Here is a 20,937-nt window from a genome sequence, read left to right on the forward strand (position 1 = left end):
CCTGTAGAAGACGCTGCAACATCCTCAAGTACGTCTGTCTCTATCTTGAAGCGCGACACAGACGTACGAACCGGAAACGGGACGGAAATGGTACATGTTGAGGTTGAAAAGGCGCAGAGTTGAAAAGCTTGAGCTTGAAAAACGGAAGGAGAAAGACACGAGAAATACAGAGGACCAGGCCTAACGTCCAAGCATCGCGAGGCAACCCTTCTGCCCACCCTTTTACCACCCCTCTTTCTACAGCGGAAACGTGGAAAGAAACAGAGAAAAGGGTAGGAAGATTGAATGAAGATGGCGAGTCCTCTCTGATATTATCGAGACAAGAAACGAAAACGCTACTTTCACAAACTAAAAAGCTAGCGCGCGAGAGAGAAAGAGAGAGAGAGAGAGAGAGAGAGAAAGAAGGAGTAGAGTTTAACCAGAGGGAGGGAATCGAAATGGGGATGAAACGCGGAAGAGCAGAGGTGGGGATGAAATCTTGCTGAATGCCGGGTCACTCGTTTAAATAATTAAACGCGTAATTACCGCCGGCTGGAACACATTTTAATGAACGGTGCCTTTTCCAGGAAGCTCTGCCCCGTCTCTGTCGACCTAAGCTAAACGTTCCTCTCCTGTGTTTTTCTGCCGGGCTGCAAGAAGTCGGGGAAACTGTGCGTGGGTCTAGGGGACTCTCTTACGTAAAAGGAAGTTGCCAGACTTTTTTGGCAGGTTTCCCTAAGTCATAAGTTCTGCGTAAGTCTACGCGAAGGTTAGGTTTCGACGAGAAGCCTGGTGAAAGGGTGATGCCGAGCGAAACAGAGTGGTTGATAACGAGCCACTTCTTTTCGAAATCCTCTTTGGCAATCTGCTTTTAAAGGGTGGATTTATTACGAAACGCTGAAGGCTCGAACGGTCCAAGACGTTCGAGAGATTATCGAAGATTTCGATTCGACGGCAGCTTGTTAACGACGAAGTTCGTAGAAAGTCCGATGTAACGAGGTTTAATTAACGCCGCGTCTCATAGATCTGGCTTCTATGATCGTTTACGTTCAACGTCTTTTCCGTTGCCCCCTTGTCGCGTCTTCTCTTCCGTCTTTTTCCCTTCGTTCTCCTTTTTTCTCTTGCCAGGCGGTAATTACGTTTAAGAAGAGAGGAAAGTCGCGTCGTTTATTAGTCGGCAGACTTGTTACCACCGGAAAACGTTGAGTTTTCACGGTGGGACGGGGGAACAGCGTGGGAGGACTTTGAGAGTAAATTTGGCGGAAATTCTTGGCGAATTCATGATAATTCGATTGTTATTGTTGCATCTTTCATGGGATTAAGCAGCACTCAATAGCGTTTAATTGGAAGTCCTACTTTGAGATGAGTTGAAGGAGTCTGTACTTTGTGCTAATTTGGAGAATAGTAGATATCTTTAAGAACTAACATTTTTTCTTTTTTGAACGGAAAATGTTATTTATGTTCATTTTTTAAATGCTTTAGATATTTACGTTGGTATAGTTGATCAACGTAAACGAACATTGGCGAACTTGTATATTTTTATATACTTTTTAAAAGTATTTTTATCGACAGATAGGCATATTTTTAAAAATGATGTTCCTCGTTCAAAGATTTAAATACTGATATTTGGGATGCCGTTTATATTTGTTTGATTTTATGTTTAAACTTAAAATATAATTTCTTAAATCCTACCTTCAATAGACGATCAAATGTCGCATTGACCAATTCCACAAAGTGAAAAGTACAGAAGAATAATGATACTACGAACACAGTTTCCTATATTTACCTTGCAATTTATTATCACTTGTATCATCTTCTTGCATCATATTTATATCTCTTCTCATCTTATATCATCGTCTAAATGAATTCATGTAACTATACATAAATTTATATTTCTTTCTTTCTTCGTTGAGAGTTGAATATTAATTGTGTAGGTATTTATGGAACGAAATAAAGAAATTAATAAACAGTGGAATTGATAAAATCTGTCTTTGCCTTTACGAAACATTCTAATCTAAACAGCTAAATCCTCGAAACGAGACAAAACTCATGGGATATTAGTCGAAGACGCGATCAAAGTAAACTCTTCTATTCTCGTTCTTCGATCTAATAAACAGCATTAATGGAGAACAGCCGGAACATGTGCAAGTCGGACGATTCATGTTCGAGAACTCTTCGCGAAGTGACCGACTTACGAACGAAGGATGAAGCTAAGAAAGGGGAAATCGTACGGTGAGGATCGTAGGATTTGACTTTCGAATTCTTCTCCAGTTTATTCCCTTTTTTTTCCTCTACCAACTGGTCAAATTGGCTGGCCCGTATACGCTCGCGTTTCCTGTCGGAGAACTTTCTCGCAGTTCCCCAGACGGGGATGTCTCGACGTAAAGTAGAAAGAAGAATTTTCTGTTGCCGCTGACGGCCGCGACTTACGAACTTCCCCAGACGAAAAACCGACCAATCGATACACGCTCCTCCACCTTCGTCTTGAGAAGTTGGCCGAATTTACTGTCATTACGTCTCCCCTTCGAAAATTTATTTGTCTATTTGGTAATTGACAAGCATTAAACCTTTGTTACGAAAAAAGAACACAGTAGTTATAATTGTACGTATGTTGCATATACATATGTATACGTAGAAAAGAAAAATTAACTAGACTGCAGATTTTTATATTTATGTATTTATAGGAAATTTGAAGGTATCAAAATGCATTCAATGCATATAACGTGCAAAAGTGTATGTGTACAATATATAACATATATAACAGATATAGTATATCAAGTATATAAAATATTCAAAATAAAATATTTATTATAATATTTAGTACATGAAACTCCTATTTAGATTCATAAAAATATAAAACTGTATAAAAATCCGCAGTCTAATGATAATTGATTAACAATTAAATAACTGCAGAGTTGATTGTCTGAATTTATAGGAAGAATCAGAGAAGAATTTGGAACGGTTAGAAATGTAATTTACGTAATTGCATAATTGCATATCTAATGATGAGGTCGCAAAATTTAAGATCACTTATTAGAAAATCAACACGAAGACTGGATTAATAAGTTGTAGTAGCGGAGGACTGTCAACGAGGTTGATATCTTTAAATAAAAAAAGGAATGTCAACGACCTTTCTCCAATATAATTGCTTCTGCAAATTATTTTCTTCAAAATACTTTTATAATTATATTTGTTGGTTTTAAGTTAAGGCGATCATTGGTCGTAAGTTTTATTCCTAAGTATTAGGAAAAGGGCAATCTAGTTCGAGTTAGCTTTCATTCTAAGTAAGATTTTAATTTGGGAGCTTCTTGCTCTTTCTTCTTTAAGTTAGGGTATTATCCTTTTTTTATTTTTTTTTTATCAAACAGTAAATTCGAGGGAGAATCCTATTCGTAAATATTAGGCTGTCGCATAAGAAAAAACTTTCACAAGGCAAGTATTCGTAAAATTACGTATTTCAAATTATGCTTATATATCATAATTTCAAAGAATGTCTGGAAAATGAAAATAAAGTAACCTAACTTAGAAAAAGCAAAAATCACGCACATTTACTGTATTATATTGCCCACTGCATTATATTGACCTTAAAGTTCCAAACGAAAAAACCTTCATCAACGTTAATTTTCTTTTCTCCTAATCAAACAGAAATCCACCTAAAAATGGGCTAAACGTAGAGAAAGAACTCGTCTACGCGAAAGTAAAACAGTGTGTCGACGAGATCGCATTAAAAAAGCAACGGAACGAATCGAAGGCAAGTTAAATGGAAGGATTCGAAATTTTCTTCTAATTTCGGTTGCACAGTGTACACGTGCTATCCACGGCAGGCAAAAGCACGTAGCTTGCTATACGCGTTGGTCGGCATAAAATCAGCCATTTAAATGGTGGCTCACGTAAAGCTCATGGTACCGGACCAACCTTTGTCCCATGTTCTCTCGAACGACGTTCCCCAGACGTTTCTTCTGTTTTCTTCCTCTTTCGCTTCTTTTTTCCTATTTCCATCTTTCCTCTGGCCTCTTTCCTTCTCTGTCTGGTCGTTTGTTCAAATCGAACTTGCTTCGATACAATTTAACGGCTTTCATTGGCGTTTTCCCTCCGGTATTTACTCGGCGATGTCTCGGTGAAAACGCGGGCCGCGTTTCCGGCATAATGGGATCTTCAGCAACTTTCTGCCGTTTCCGGCGACCAGTCACGTTCCAAAGGCGACGTTCTCTACTGTAATTGACGTTTATTGTGCTCACGCAACGCGCCGTGGAAACGTATCGATGGGTACAAGACCACCTTTTAGTGCTCCTTTCGCGATTTATGTTTTAGGTTCTGTAGCTTGCAGAATGAAAGATAACACGAGCTACCTTTGTGCAGTTCCCTTCTAAATAATTTCTCTTAACAATTTCTAAATAATGAATATACGATTATAATCTTTGACGTGTATTCGTCGTTCGCACCTTACAGTTCGGGGAATGCAAGACGACACACGATACTTTTGTGCAGTTTCCTTTTCAAAAATTATTAGGCTCTGTTCTGGACAGGGAATTATTACTTTTAGTGTTTCTCTTTTAAGTTTCAGCATTTGTTATTCGAAGAATGGAAGACGAGATGGGGTATTTTTGTGCAGTTTCCTTTTCAAAAATTATTAGGCTCTGTTCTGGACAGGGAATTATTATTTTTAGTGTTCCTCTTTTAAGTTTCAGCATTTGTTATTCGAAGAATGGAAGACGAGATGGGGTATTTTTGTGCAGTTTCCTTTTCAAAAATTATTAGGCTCTGTTCTGGACAGGGAATTATTACTTTTAGTGTTTCTCTTTTAAGTTTCAGCATTTGTTATTCGAAGAATGGAAGACAGGATGGGGTATTTTTGTACAGTTTTCTTTTCAAAAATTCACTAGTCTCTATCCTGTATAGTGAATATTCGATTATTATTTTCAGTGTTCTTTTTTCATCGTTTGTCCTTCAGTTTTGTAGATTGAACAATATAAGAAGAACGAAGGGTCTTTATGCAATTTTGTTTGCAGATTATTACTTCTTATTATTTATAGTACAAGATTACTGTTCACTATTCTTCGTTGTAGGCATTCTCAGTAGCATTCGACTATTATTTTTAGTGATAGTTTCATCGTTTGCTTTATAATTTAGCTGCTTGTAGAACAGAATAATTATATATAGCAAGAATAATTTATTGTTACACAATTTTGTCGTCAAGTAATTTTGTCCTATCCTGAATCCTACACTGGACTGTTTAATTGTTTCTAATATTTCTTTTATATAACGGTTACTCCTTAATTTAGTATTAGGTGGTCCGAGAAGTTTCTTTCGTTTTATAAGGAAACAATAGACGCACAATGTTTTTTGTTTTATATTAGTTTATTGAATTATGCACGAACGTAATAATAGAAATATAACAAAATGGATCATATCTAATTCAATAAAATAATATAAAACAGAAATTGTCGTTCATCTATTATCACCTTATGAAACGAAAGAAACTTTTGGGACAACCTAATAGCTTGAAGAATATATAAAAAACAGAATATTTCCATACAATATCCTTATATTATATAGTATATTTTTATTACTTCATATTTCCAAGAAACATATGGAAGATATAACATATAAGACTCGAATAAATCACCATCTACACAGAGAGAGCGAAGAAGTTTTTAATAATAAATTTCAGGTTAAAGTCGCAATTATTATTTTCTCAATATATCGTGTATATGTGTACCGTTTCTATACAGCAGCCTGCGTGAACGTTCCCCTTCCGATGCTGGGACATCGGCGGAAAAAAACATAGTAATTAATGAGCACCGCACTGGAACACGATAATGAGACTTCTGTCCATAAATGCAGAAATACGGATAGAGATTTTCCCTCGCGATATTTTCCGCTATTTTTATGTTATTAACGCGTTGCCCTTTACTCGACTACCCCGCGGAACTGAATAAAAGGCGACGCAACCAGAATCTTTTAATTATTCGTTAAGCCCCTTATTTGTTGCCATTTCAACCGACTAAAAAATATACCATAGCTTCGATTCAGCTTCATCAGTATTAATTGGAATGAAATTATAGACGAATGCATGCAATTTAGTATATTTATATTTCTTTTATATTTATTTAAATTTCATTTGAGCGTTAGATTTTGTTATTGGCTACAATTTTTAGTTGTATATGGAATTGTTTCTTCCTTTATATTATACACATTGTCTATATGTCTTAACATTTTTATTGTATTACTAAAAATTTTATTTCGTCTTTATACTCGTCGTTTGTTCCAGTATTAAGTCATTGCACTGGTTTTATGAGACAATTTGACGATCATAAGCGAAAAACACGATGAGTCACATCTTATGGAAGAGTAATCTCGAAATGTAATTTGCATTTGATTTTTAGATTAAATATGTGCCTTTGTTCTTCTCTTGTACGTTTAAAAAAGATCAAATTAGCATTAAAGATTTATACATGTATAAATTGTTAATATTTATTTATCTCTACAGACATACATCCGTACATTTACATATTTATGAATATAATATCATTCATATTGGTCCGTTCTTTCTTATAAACCGTTAATATATAATTATGTTAACAAGCATTATTCGTTTCTTAAAAAATACATTGTGAATTTATCACCTATTTTCAAAAAATATGTATCGACTATTTCATGTTAATAAAATACTTCATTTTAGCTATCGTGCGACGTAAAACTGAGAAAATCAATAAAAACGCACTCATCATATTTCTCCTGTCTGTGGTCTTCATTTATAAACTGAATGTCACATTACGAGTTAGAAATTCGATCAGCCGACTTTTTAAATTTTACCAAAAGTATAACAAACTCACCAGCACGAAGAGTAACTTCCCTGGAAAGCACGGTTCCAACGGAACTGGTTGCACGACACCTGTACCTAGCGTTGTGCACTTCCGCCCGAAAGTCCTGCGCCAGAAATGGCGGAAAGTAGAGGGTGCCGTTCCCGAGCAGCTGTCTGAAACAATGGAAAAAGAATGAAAGAGGAAGAAAAAAAAGAAAGGCGAGAGAAACGAAGAAGCTAGAATTCTAACGTCTTCGCCCAGGTTCCATTACTGGCGTTACCATTTCGCGATATAAATTCGCCCATTTTTAGCTTCCTTTTACCATTCTGCCTTTTTACCACCGACACTCTCACGAGCAAATGCCTTTTATTAATTCGCCCAGGAAAGCTTTTAAAATTGCAGAAGAAAATACGTGGTTCGAGAGTAATTGAAATATGCGAATAAACGAGAGAAATTCTAATGTTGCATTGAATAGAGTGTGTTTCAGATTAAATTATAAGGAATTAAATGGTACTATTTAGAGTGTTGCGTTGATTCTTTACAATTCATGTACACAATGTTTTTTTATTTAATTATTCAGTCATTTGGTTTGCGAGATTCAGAGAAATTATTTAAAAGTTTCATTTTTTAATACCGTTTAAAACATCTTTTTGCATTCTTTATACAAGTTTCTTGCATCCTAAGAATTTTTATACAGCGCAATGAAATTAAATTATGGAAATATATTAAATTCTAGGAAATCTGATGGTATTATTTAGAGTTTTATGTTGATTGTTTCCGGTTTTAAGAATTTGCCACATTTTTAGAATATTCAATTCTTCGAGTTTCAATCCCAAATTTTATTTCACTCGATTATATTATCAAAAATAGTTATCTTTTACTTGATATGTTTACTCTTCTGTACGTAAACCATTAAAATTCTTACATAATCAATTTCGCTAGGCAAATGGTTACAATTCAAATACAATATACAAATGATAAGATTAAGTTTCAGTTTCAATAACAATAAAGTATCAGTTCGAAATCTAGTATTACCAAAATCTATGAATAAACGCTGTATAATTGAATTTTTATTCCCCTCTAACCCTATGTTTCCTTCTAATCTGTCCCATTTATAGTCATTTTGTCAAGACTCGTTAAGCCTGTGTACAAATCGCGCTTGCGTCGATCGACATTTTAATTTCTTCTTCTATCAGTAAAGAAAAAGTCGTTCTGCAGACGCATCGTGAAAAGCGCGCACGTCCATATAAGCGAATGTCCTTCCCGTAAGCGATAAATTGTCGCTAATGTATGTGCATAACATAAAAGCCGAGTCTCTTTCGAGCTGCAATAGAAAACGTTCCGTACGTCGATCAACGAATCGAGTTAACCGCAAACGAGATGAAACATTCAGGATTCGCGTCACAATAGCATAGCTAAAAATGGCCAAAAAGGTCTAACTGTGTCGCGATATCGATTCTTCGAGAGGTCAAACTAGCAGCTAGTTTCTGTTCGTCTCGTTACACGTGGGATCATCACGAAGCTTTTCAGTTCTTTGAAGGAATTTAGGATTTCAAAATTGAAATTAATTTGGATTGACTGGGATATTTTGTTAGATATTCGCATATTACTCTTTAATTACTATTATTACGAAGATCTATCTTCGGTAAAATATTTGATAAACTTCGAAAATATTATTGCAAACTAGAATTATAACAAATATGTCTTTCGTCTTCAGTATAAATATGATATCGCCACGATGAAATCTTTCGATTTTGAAGAGTTGAAAAATTGGAAATTTCTCTATGCAACGAAATTCTTCTCTTCGTGTGAAATGAAATTTTCCTTTGTACAGCAAAAAGCTTCATTCTCTATGATATACGTATAAGATCTTCTTAATGAAACGTTTCAACTAATTTTTAAATACCGATATATCGTAAAAATTGTAACATAATGCAGTATGATGCATGACATTATTCCAAAATCTAGTTATAGCGAGGATCTTCATTTTTTACGCTACAAATATAATGCTTTCGAAATAGATCCTTTCAACATTCAATTCTTAAAGATTGGAATATTGTAAAAATTGTAATATATTACGATGCAAAATATTATTCCAAAGCATCAACATAACAAATACCTTCATTTACTGCGCTACAAACAAGATACTTCTAAAATAGGTTTTTCTCAACACGTTAAAGTTAATATTGTTTCTCGTCAGATGTCCGAGTTGTCTTATGCTACCTGCGTTATTAGAAACCGTTCTGTATTCACTGCGTAATTACACGCGTTCGTGTACGCCCGTACAATGCGGTTACGTTCCAGGTTATGATAGCCGGCTGACAAAGCTTTCGGCTATACTACTTGTTTAACTACACACCGAACCATACTACTTAATCGCTTACGTAACCTACTTGTACTGATTACTTACACAATCGGGTAACAGTTGTTTGATAAAACACGTTACTGTTGCCGTTGTCTGATTAGATATTGTGTCGGACAATATTTACACCTATTCTACTTGTCTAGTTTAATGCAACCGTATGCTATTGAACTCGATCGTTTGTTTTAATCTTCTGACCAGTTTCGCTTTAAATTTGTTTAACAAATTCTATTGATCGGCTATTATCTACTCTGATCGATTTTCTACTCAGAGAAGGTTAGTGTTCTACCTGTATTATGTTTACTGCATATTGGAGGATAGTAGAATGACTCTATTTACTGACCTATTCTACTGCAGCATTCTGTAGAGCTCTATTTTACTTGTTTGACCATGTACATTCCAATTCTACTTATCTTACCGATAATGTCCTCTACCGATAACTCTATTTTATTATTCCATTATGCACCGTTTTGCGATAGTTTGATCTTGATAGTTCTTTATTGTTTATGGAAATAATAACATGTTTGTAAGATATAAAAGAGAATAACAGTTTGATATATTTTTAGATATGAATTTTTGGAAATCAATGCCAGTGTATTACGATGGTAATATACGAGTTAAATGTTTTGCGAGGTAAAAGTTACGTAATTTTATAGCTAAATATGTATATATTGTGTAATTAATCCTAATTAAATGTGTTATTAGTGCAGGTCGTATTAATATACAAGATGCTATGGCAGGATTAACATTATCTCTCTATGATGCTATATATGCTCTGTTGATTTACTTAACTATACAAATATCTACCTGCTCGTAAACAGGTTGTGTCGAAGGCAAATAACGTCACACGTGAGACAAATTTATTCAAGTGGATCGGATCATTTATGGAACTACAAACGGGGATCAGAAATGAGAAAGTGTCATGTTTCAGTCACAATGTGGTGTACTAATATATAATTTAATAACCTAGTATATAGTACCTACGCTAATATCTAATAATTCTAGTAATAATCTACTAATTGCAATTATTATTCGAGAATCAAACTTTCTACAAATCAATGGGAAATGTCAAGTTTTAGCATTTCCCAGAAAACAAACATTTATTTCTCAATATAATATTAGATATAATTCAATAAATATTATATTAAAATAAAACATTTTATTATTTTTTTATTCTGCATTGTTTTCAATTTCTATATATAATTTTAAGTAATATATGCATAAAAGGTTAAATTGTAAAAGATCAAAAATATGTTGCATATCTCAATGTTTCCCAACTGCTTTAGAACTTAGCAAATTTTTATTCAAATTAATACAGCAACATAGCCAGTGGTAAGCATCACATACACAGGGATATACGAAAAACTGTTAAACTCTAAAATTTGTTAAATTCATGACATGATATTTCCTTCTTTTCTCATCGACCCTTCAAATATATAAATAATAGTGGAAAGAAATGTTGAATCGGATGTGAAAATCGTTGCATACGTGCAATTTCAGAAAGTGTTGAAGAATATATTAAGCGGATGAACATTTGCTTATGTCCTCCACTTGTACGCAGCATATCGCACAGTGCAACTAGCACACGCTTGTCATCCACACTTTTTCCGCGTGTCGAGTGTCATCAACAGATTTTCCAAGCTGCGCCTGCGAACGCGAATGTCCCATTTCGAGCTAACTGACTCTTGATCATACATCCTGCTGACTATTGTAAAATGTTGAAATATAATTATCTGATGATGTCGATCCTTTATTTGTCACGAGCCATTTCACGAATCACATTTGTTTCAGATAATTTCGTAGGATTTACGAAATTCCAAAATAATAACACACGAATGAAGATACGAAAGCCAGAAAATGCAACATTTTCGGTTCGTTAAAAGAATGACGCGATTAATAGACGTACGTTTTTTCAAGGAACCAGGCGCCAAGAGAAAGTTATAAGAAAAACGAATTTGTTGAGACGAAAAGTTATTAGAAATAGTAGAAAAAATGGAAATAGAAAATTACTAACAATTCAAGTATTTGGTATTGAAAAGATTTGCTTTCTTTTATTATTCAACTAATATTCTTTGAGTATTGAGAGTATTTAATAAAAAATCACGCATTTGTTATTATTCCAGGAAAATAAAAAAAGATTTGTGAATTGTAATATTTTTAATAAATACTATAATTTTGTTGGATAACCATGACATTTATATTCTAGCAAATAGTAGTACACACTATCACAGTAAATTTTTGCAAATATCAATATTGACAGTTTAAATAATATGTTAGTCTTCTAATAAGCTACGTAGGAGGAAAGTTAAATTCTAAAACAGAGAAAGCAACATCTAATAATATCAAAATTTAGAGATAAATGAAGAAAAAAGGGAAACAAAACGAAAAAATATAGCAAAGAAAGGGGTTATTCGAGCGAAAACTCGAAATGGCAGAAACCTGTTTCCAGTTTCCAGGTAGCTCGTTGTTCGCGTTACTTTTGTATGAATGATTTTATAGGTGTTATTCCTTTATGCTGCACTGGCTTTAGTTCTTGATTTCGTGTTTCCACATCACTCGTGTTATTTGTTTCTCGTGTATTCATATTTATGTTTCTTTCCTTTTCTGTGGATACCCTTTACATACTTTTATTGTTTATTATGTAACATTTCCTTTGACATTTTCAGTTTCTACCTTTTATCGACGATCAACATTACGTTTCTTTTATACTGTACATTGTACAATCTCTTTGACGTTCACTTCAATTGTTTCTCGTCTATTCGTCATTATGTTTCAATTATACCTTATTTTCAATCTTTCCTTCAATTTCCTTTTCCATTCGAAGAACTGGAATATTCAAGAAGAGGGTGCTTCTTTTATCAACACAACTGCGAAAAACAGCGTAGAATTTACTGCATTATTTTAAGTGCAATTTATATTTCAATGATGCGAGTATTCGTTTTTATTAAATACTTGTCTGTATGCTATATACATTGAGAAAAATGACTGGTTATTTTCATTAACGCTTCCCGCATAATTTCAAAATTGAATTTACGTCTGAATGATTCAAATACCATTCCCCGTAAGGTTCTCTACGTTTATCTATCTGTATTTATCTCATTTATCAAAATTTTCAAGCTGCATGTTTGTTTAAACTTGAACCTTTTGCCGTAAAAGACTTTTATATTTTCTTTTATTTACTTCATTCGTTTCCTTCAATTTTGTTTATACTTTTTCTAAATGTATTTTATTTACATTTAACGTACTACAATTTCAATATCAAATGTTTATCTAACGATTAGTTGATATAAAAGATGCATATTTTATTTATTTCGTAATCTCTGACAAATATTTGCACCATTATCTCTTTGCCTCTCATTTTTATTCCCCAACCTTTCACTACCAGTTTGATTCCAATTTATCAATTCTTCGTCTCACTATTTTATTCATTCCACCCTCCCTTTTTCACCTTTCATCTTCATCATTTCCATCCCTGCATCCTCTTTCGCGCGCGCGTCGTTACATTTATTCCAGCAATTCCTCCTCCGGTTGCTTTATCTTCTGCAAACGAAAAACAGCCTCCAGCTGTTTCCTCTCGCGTCTTTAATCGATCGACGTGTATCGAAACACCAACACCGCCGGCAGTGAATTTTCGTCGGATGCAAAATGAACAGAAAGCTCGACGTCTGAATTACTGAAAACCGAGAATCGAACAGCAAAGAGGAATGTTTTGCGGATGAATGTCGAATCGCAAGTCGAAAGGGGTTGCTTTTGCTTTGAATTCTTCCAGCTTCTCTTGCGGCTTCCAACTGATACAAAGTTTCGACTGCTGAATGTTCGACTGGTTCAAGACTGTGCCTGTTTCTGTTTTGGCTCTGATTTGCTTCTGATCGATGCATCTGCAGTATGAGAAGGGCGAAAGTAAAGCTTTCTGCCAGGCTTCAGGGGCAATTAGATCGCGTAGCCTTGACGAGGAACAAAAGATGGTTTTTACAAGCTGAGCAGTCTTCAATGGGATATTTGAGGTTGAAGAATCAGCGAATAAAGCGAAAGTGTTTTACGATACTCTAAATATTTGAAGCATTTTATATATTATGTCTTAAGTATGCTTTCGAATTGTGTTTTTTAAAAGAGGGGTTTATTGATTCTTCTGGAATTCGAAGATGTTTTTGTGCAGGACAGCGTATCGTACAATTAGGTTGAAGAACGAGAGCTTGCAAAGTTATATTGTATGAGACAGAAAGTTAAAGTTAAAGTATAATTTGAAAATAAGGTGTGAGTGATAAAATTGCTATTACAGAGGAACAAATAAGAATAAGAAATATTAATGAAAAGAAGTAGCAAAATCTGGTATTAAAACTGCAGATTCTGAAATTAGAATTTGGATATAGATTTTTCAGCTGTCTGTTACATAGAAATCAGAATTTGAAATATTTGACTTATTTAAAAATTAAGATCCACGATATATGAAACTTGAGGTTACCGAAGAAAATAGAACTCGAAAACGAAGAAGTTAGATCTCCTAATTAAAGAAAGTTAGAAAAACAAAATTATCAAATTGCAATTAAATAAAGGATTAAGAAAAACGGAACTGAGTTACAGACCTGATTAGAATTCTAGAAACTTCTTGAAAGATAATCCGTTTCTTTTTTTTTCATTTATAAGATCACTCGTTGGTTAAAAGTTCATTAATGTGCGATAAGGGTGTTATCGAAACGAGGTCGAGCGGGAGGCTACGCTTTCCTGTGGGACGTCTGCTTGCGGACAAACTTACTGGACGACCATTGGATAAGGAACATTTCAATTACCGAGAGGAAATGGCTTGTCCAGGTGCCACGTTTACGATATTGCCGGACGTGTGGCATCAAATTTCCAATTATATTAACCTCACGCGATTTGCACGCGTTTTATCTTGGAATACATTCCGGAAAACTGTTCAAGTTCATGTGCCCACACAACAAAAGCATTTACAGTAGAATCTTCAGATTAATAGAACACCAAACGTTTAATAAACTTACCTTGAAATATGATATTAGTAATGTTTAATTAACGAATGGTTCTAGAACAGAGAACTGTGAGTTTTGGAGGGTATCGCTGTATATCTAATTAGATAATTAGTGTATAACCGTAATGTAATTGAACAAGTATAATAGGATGACACATGATCAGACAAGTATAATAGAACAATGCTTGATTTGGTAAATGGAATACGTTGTATGTTCGTGCAAATAAGTATAACAGTACGATAATTAATTAAATAGATTGATTAATATCGCGTTTGATGTAGCATACTGTGTAGAAAATAATAACAATTTTGAATTAAATTACACGGAACAAAGGAGTTCTTTCACTGTGAAATTTTATCACGCTCGAATTATCTTATTCTTTGTTTCGAAAATGAAATAATTATACGTAAATAATATTTGGAATTACACAGAAATAATACGTTAAATAATTGAGAACTAAAGATAATTTCATTTCAATTACATTTCAACCATTCTATTTTAATATCGCTTTAAAACGTACGGAATATTTTCAGCAATTGAAAATAGTAAAACGATATTTTAGGACATTTTGATCATCTCAAGCCTTATTTTCAACATTGAATAATTCTCTAAAACTCTCGGATATTATTCTATATTTTAAAAATATACTTTAAATGTTCTGAAATAATAAAATGATATTTTAGATCATGACGTTGGCAGTAAAATTTAGGTTCTCACATTCTTGAAATTTTTCATGGTGAAACTATGTTCGTACAGTGCCTCAACTATTTTCGATAAACGATATTAAACAAGTCTGTAAAGTACAACAAACGATAAAACCGCGAAAAGCAAACGGAGAAGTTCCTTCTGATTACTTTCCCCCGTCTGATATCAGTAATTGAACTTCCTAATTATGTTTTGTGCCGTCGTTGCAGCTGTATTTTTTCACGGGACGCCGTAATTCCGCCGCGTTCGAAACTCCCGCAATTTACAGCAGCTCGCAACTTCTGAATCCCGGCACTCTAATCCGCTTAGACTCTCTCTATCGCGTCGAGCACTCTTACAAATCGTGAATTTTCAGCCAAAAATGCGGATCTTATAACAGGCCAGCGATAGTGGAAACGCTATTATCGGAAGCTATGCCGCGTCGATGAAAATCTATTCTCTTCATGCGCGTTTCTCCGCAAAATTTCTATACAAATCGGACATATAGAATATTGCTGCGTTGTTGGTTGTTCGTTAGTTTACTCGTATATTCAACTAAGTTGTATTTGTGCGTTTGTAATTGTTTAATTTTTGTATTTAATTATAAGTTTATCACCTAAAATGGTTATCATCTGCAATGAAGAAGGTGCACTGTAGTGAAAATTCTCCAAAATTTTAATTTAATCGTCTGAAGATTAGTAGTAATATATTGTTATGTTAGCAATAATTAATTTATTCCATATAGACAGATATTATTTATTACATTATTATTGATGTATTTATTATTTATTATTATTTATTGATTGATTGATTTTGATTTATTATTGATATTATTTAGTCAACAGGTGTCATTAGTTTACAAATTATTATCTTATCCACATCTTTACCACAGGAAACATTTATGTTTATACTGTACATGTTGTATAGAACGTTTCGAAACTTCATTAGCACTGTAATGATTATATTACTGTCACGATTATATGAATCTGAATCCAACTTGAAGTTGTATGTATTTAAAAATTACAAGATATTTATTGCTAAGATATATTTAGTAAGAAACTAGTATCTAGCACGAATAGCTATTTTACTATACATATATTAAACTATATATTAAACTATAATAAGCGTTAAATACAGTGTCACAGAATATCGCAGTTCATTAACACAATTTAATGGATATCGTATACGGATATGGATAATTGACTGCTTAAATATTTTTGTAATCTTTGCCAATTATATTTAATACATTTAGTACTATTTTTAGTACATTTTTATTTCAGTGAATTATCCTGTAATTTCTATATATATTGTCAGATTTGTTTCAAACTTTGCTAATGTAATCATGACGATAGAGTTTCATAGCAGTGCTAATGAAACTTCAAAATGTTCCATATAATACGTGTAATAAATTCACAAAAGGTGTTTGTAAGTGTTCTACGTACTTTCGCGAGCATACGTATTTAATTGCGAATTTTACGAAATAGATTTTACGAAACAGAGTTTTTCCATCGTAACGGGAAACTCTCAAAAATTGGTATAAACTTCCAAACCTACTGAAAACCTGCGAACCTAATAAAAGGGTTGAAGTATAGTTATAAGTACTTTGTACTTATGTTAATTAGCTCACCTTAGTCCAGGAACTGCGGTGACCGATCTCTGATCCGGACTAGTTATCCAGGTGACGTGCGGCGTTGGGCTCCCATGAGCGGAACAGCTTAGCTGTGAGCCTGTGGTATTGGAAAAGACCAGAGTACTTGGTGGCTCGAGAACGAACACCGGACCTTGCTGACCAACCACGAGTTCCAGAATGCAAGCTGAAGAACAGAGTAAAGATAGACGGATACGTTAATGGAGTTCCCACATTCGCAAATAATAGAGATATTTCGTTTGTTTTTCGCGATCGACAAATTCGATTGTGCAACAATTTCGAGTGCAAGTAAAAATACGTACAAACAACCCTCAGACTGTAAACGTTCTTACGGTAGCCTCGAACCGCAAACGTGGGTTTTTTACGTCCGACGCATTTTTCAGTAGATAACAACTTGTTAAAAAAGTCCAGAAAAATCATATAATACCTTCAAACGTCCTAAATTAAAGCTATCGTAAAACTTTTGTTATGCAACTTTTTTTATTCAGACGGAGGGTGGAAGACTTTCTACTTCAAGGCTACTCCCTTGCGAGAAGTTCAACTCGGTCGAAATAATCCGAGCATGAAATACCCACCTTTACAGTTTAAGGGATGAGTACAAGGAAGTAATTCGTAAATATAGTGGAACTACGTTTATGTGAATCTGCCGGGGATAAGATAGTTCATATAATCAGGTGGTTTATATAAAAAGAGTTCATCTGTTTCTCCATATCACCTATGATCTTTCGTTCAGTTAATAGGAATGTTCATGTTTATATAAGAGTATTCCACGAAACATTTGCTCTTACATAACGCGTGTCCCTACGGTTTACAGCCTTATCGTTAGATGTTCATATGAGTAGATGGACCCTTGATAGTTCAGGTAATAGGAACAGGGCTAAAGCCTATTTAATCTGGCACTACTGAAATTTCGTTCATATACGTGGAGTTCATATAAATAAAGTTCCGCCGTATACATAAGACATATGTAGATACATATACAACTCATACATATACATAAGACACATTTTGTTTTTTGAGGGTGTCATGAGGAACAAGGGTGAAAGAAGAATTTGTATTTGTCTTAATATATCGTGTCCTAAATTAAATATAATCCCACTCTATTTACGAATATTTTAATATTTCTTTTATAAAAGTTATTAGATTTCAATGAGAAAAGTAAGGAATCTATCCCATTATTCCTTGAAGCAAAATTCAGCAATTTTTAAAGAAGAACCAGGGCACTACGTATATGAGAAAAAATATTTAACAAATAAACATCCATATATGTAAATGTACCTGAAAGTATCGCAAAGCAAGCTAAAATAATAAATAACCAAGAATAACTTAATTACTCCTTTTCTTCTTTTTTTTAGGAACAGCAAAGGAAAACAACAGAGTGTACAATAAATCACTTTTTCAGGAAGTTACAGATAACTTGAGCCATAGAAATTTCTTCTCCAGTTTCCAATGTTCCTTTTACGATTGGTTAACAAGAACAGTCGATTAATCTTCTAATATCTCAATGTCAGGCGATGGATATTTACATATCAGAGCAACGGATTAAAACAAACGAACAAAGATAGACAAATGGACAGTCTATGGAGGGATAATTCAGAAACCGGAGAAATCAATTCTGGTAAGCCGAATTCGACCTACATTCCATATCGATTTGACACTATACTATCGGACAGCTTGAGATTAAACGGCCTGGGAACCGAGTGACCGCATCATCGGCTTGCTAAAATATTTAATTCGAAATCCAAAGGATTAAAAACCGTTTCCCGGAAACTGGGCCGTCTCGATTTATGATCGAATCATTTCCCCTTCATTGGCCTCCGTACGATGGCTTCTATGTACCCTAGATGCATTCTTTTGCATCTTGTGCGCCATTTGTGGTACACGGATAAATAAAAGATTCTTATTGGATCTATATTTACGCTAGAACTCCACTTATCTGAACATGTCGGGAGACAAACAGTTTATATAACTGGAATTTCTGTAATAGTACTTCACCCACTAGTTATTATTTTTCGTTTACACAGTTGGAACTCGCGTTCAGATAAGAGGATTCGATCGGCAAAGGTACAGTTTAAAACAGAGTTCTGGAAGAAGATATCTTTCATTGATTTCGACAGAACACTGATGTTTCTACACACAGACAGGTTATTTTATTCACTCGCCGAAAATAGAGACTCGGTTTCAGCATTTAAATATGGATGTTATGGATGTTGCGATCAATAACTGCCACGTTTTCACGCGTTTCTTCCTTAGCTTGTGAGAGTTCGAGTTATTTTTTTAAATATATATCGAAGAATTTCGGCTCTATTTTACTTTACTGTCAATTATCTTTTTTTATCGTACGTTTAACAATACTTGCTTTTTTAATATTTTAAATATATTTACTTGATAATATCTTAATATATTTGCATAAGTTTCACAAAAGTTTCTACAAATATCAAGCTGTTGATCGATTTTTAATTCCTTGCAAGGCATTCAAAAATATAAATCAAACAAAATTTACGAATATAGCATAACATTTCCAATTACACAAAAGATATAAACGCTAAGCTATTAATCGATACGTATCAATCTCTATTCTCTTATAGGGAATTAAAAGTTATTGATCAAAAGGAAATTTTTATCTCACGAGAGTTAACCTGGTCGTTCAATTTGCTGGATGAAGCATCGTCCAGTTTTCGCGATCCTCAGCATCGTGCAGAGATTCGGCAACCCAATGCCAACAGGCAACACGGGAAAACGCAAAGGGCAGCGTTTTTACCACGGCAAGCAGGCAGCCGTGAAAACGTTTTCCCACCGTGTTTGCAGCAATGGACGAAGATAAGGAATTTTCGCACGCGTAGCCGCGACATTCACGAGCGAAACTTCTTTATGGAACGTAACGACTTGATATTTTTCGAGTTCTGTATTGGTGAATGATAATAACCAAATATTATGTATATATATGTATTTTATATACAGATTATGTACATCGTTTGTATATAACTTTTTTGTACATATACAGGTGTCCCGAAAAATCAGGACAAAACTTATAGTACGTGTTAATGAGGCAGATGAAAAAAGTTTATGTAAAATTATGTCCGAGAATGCTTTGTTGAAGAGTTATAAGCGCTCAGAAATTTGTATCTTTTTCGAATATCCCTGCCGTTCTAGATACAGTAATGAATATATTTGAGACTGTGTGCGATTGTATAACTGTATAACGAGGCTTATGAAAAGGAACAATCTGAACGATTTTTGAACGATTTTTTTACTTATTTGATGTCATTAGCACGTAGTATAAGCTTTTTATCGACAAGCTTTTCGGACAAGATGTATAATATTATATATATTTGATAATAGTTATTATTGTTGTATAAGAATTATTATAAGAAAAGGAAGAACGGAAGGAAGGGAAGAAATAAGGTTTCCTTTGGCATCCAAACCTTGAAATTCTTTGATATATGTCTGTTTCTACAAGGTGTTTAAAAAAACACCTGACATTTATGAAATGTAACTCTAGACGTTAAGATAGTGAAGAATGTTTCTATACGTATAGTATAGTATATTTAATATGAAGTAATGTTAATTTACATACTCAATATAATATATAGTTAGCTTCAGAAATTAAACGACCTATAGTATTGTAGAACTCCACTTATCTGAACTTCATTTGCTGCAACAAAATTTTAGTTAATGCCCGTTTAACCTAAAGCTATCCACTACAAAATTGAAGTAAAATTCCAATATTTTAATTTATTCAAAATTCGTTAATAATCTAATTTATTCAAAGCCTACCGTAGTAATAAATTTCTGCGTTTTCGAATATAAAATTGTCGAATCTTGTATCTGTACCTCTCAATTTCTTCCCAGAAACGCAATTTAAATATTAGTTTAATCCTTAATCCTTCAATCTTCACCAACTTTTTTCTTCGTATAATATTAAGAGATTTAAAAAGACACCATAATTTCACACGTTGTGTATAAAGTGAATAAATTTTGTATAAAGAACAGTGAATGATTGCGATATTGTATATACCACAGTATAGATGACCATTATCAGAATGGAAAACATTTTTTAGTATAAAAGTGACTTTAATTTTGTCATTTTTAATACAAAATTCATGGTGTATTAATTTTAAACTTTCTCTTATCCATCACTGGATTTGTGGTTTTTCGAGTTTCAATGGTGGTTTCCTTAGTATGTCGTGGCATGTAATGGACAGAAATCATTGTTCGATTCTGATTTTATTACTCTCTGATATTACTCATCAGTCTATAAGTAATATAAATTAGAATAATAATTTTTTCAAAAATCGATACAGGGTTAATAAAATCGTTTATACAACAAAATCTAATTAGTTGAAAATTTGCTCACTCATTCATTATATTATACATTCTTGTCAAATATAGTGTTTGTTATATCTTAAACATGTAAAAATTGAGCAAAGATACTAATATTAATTTCCGCTCTAAAAATGTCATTCTTCCTTT

At 33.7% G+C, this 20,937-nt stretch overlaps 1 protein-coding gene across 4 annotated transcripts in view; it reads right to left on the reverse strand.

The window, feature by feature from the left end:
- Positions 1-20,937, reverse strand: part of Dscam3 (Down syndrome cell adhesion molecule 3) — a 309,001-nt gene that overhangs the window by 49,502 nt on the left and 238,562 nt on the right. For all 4 annotated transcript variants that reach the window (XM_076617056.1, XM_033349145.2, XM_076617057.1 and 1 more), the window contains exons 4-5: positions 16,444-16,630; positions 6,816-6,958 (exon numbers count right to left, since the gene is read on the reverse strand). In XM_076617056.1, the coding sequence (XP_076473171.1) occupies positions 6,816-6,958; positions 16,444-16,630 (330 nt within the window). The remainder of the gene's footprint in view (positions 1-6,815; positions 6,959-16,443; positions 16,631-20,937) is intronic.

Source organism: Bombus vancouverensis, chromosome 3, assembly GCF_051014615.1.
Source record: "Bombus vancouverensis nearcticus chromosome 3, iyBomVanc1_principal, whole genome shotgun sequence".
Taxonomy (NCBI): domain Eukaryota; kingdom Metazoa; phylum Arthropoda; class Insecta; order Hymenoptera; family Apidae; genus Bombus; species Bombus vancouverensis.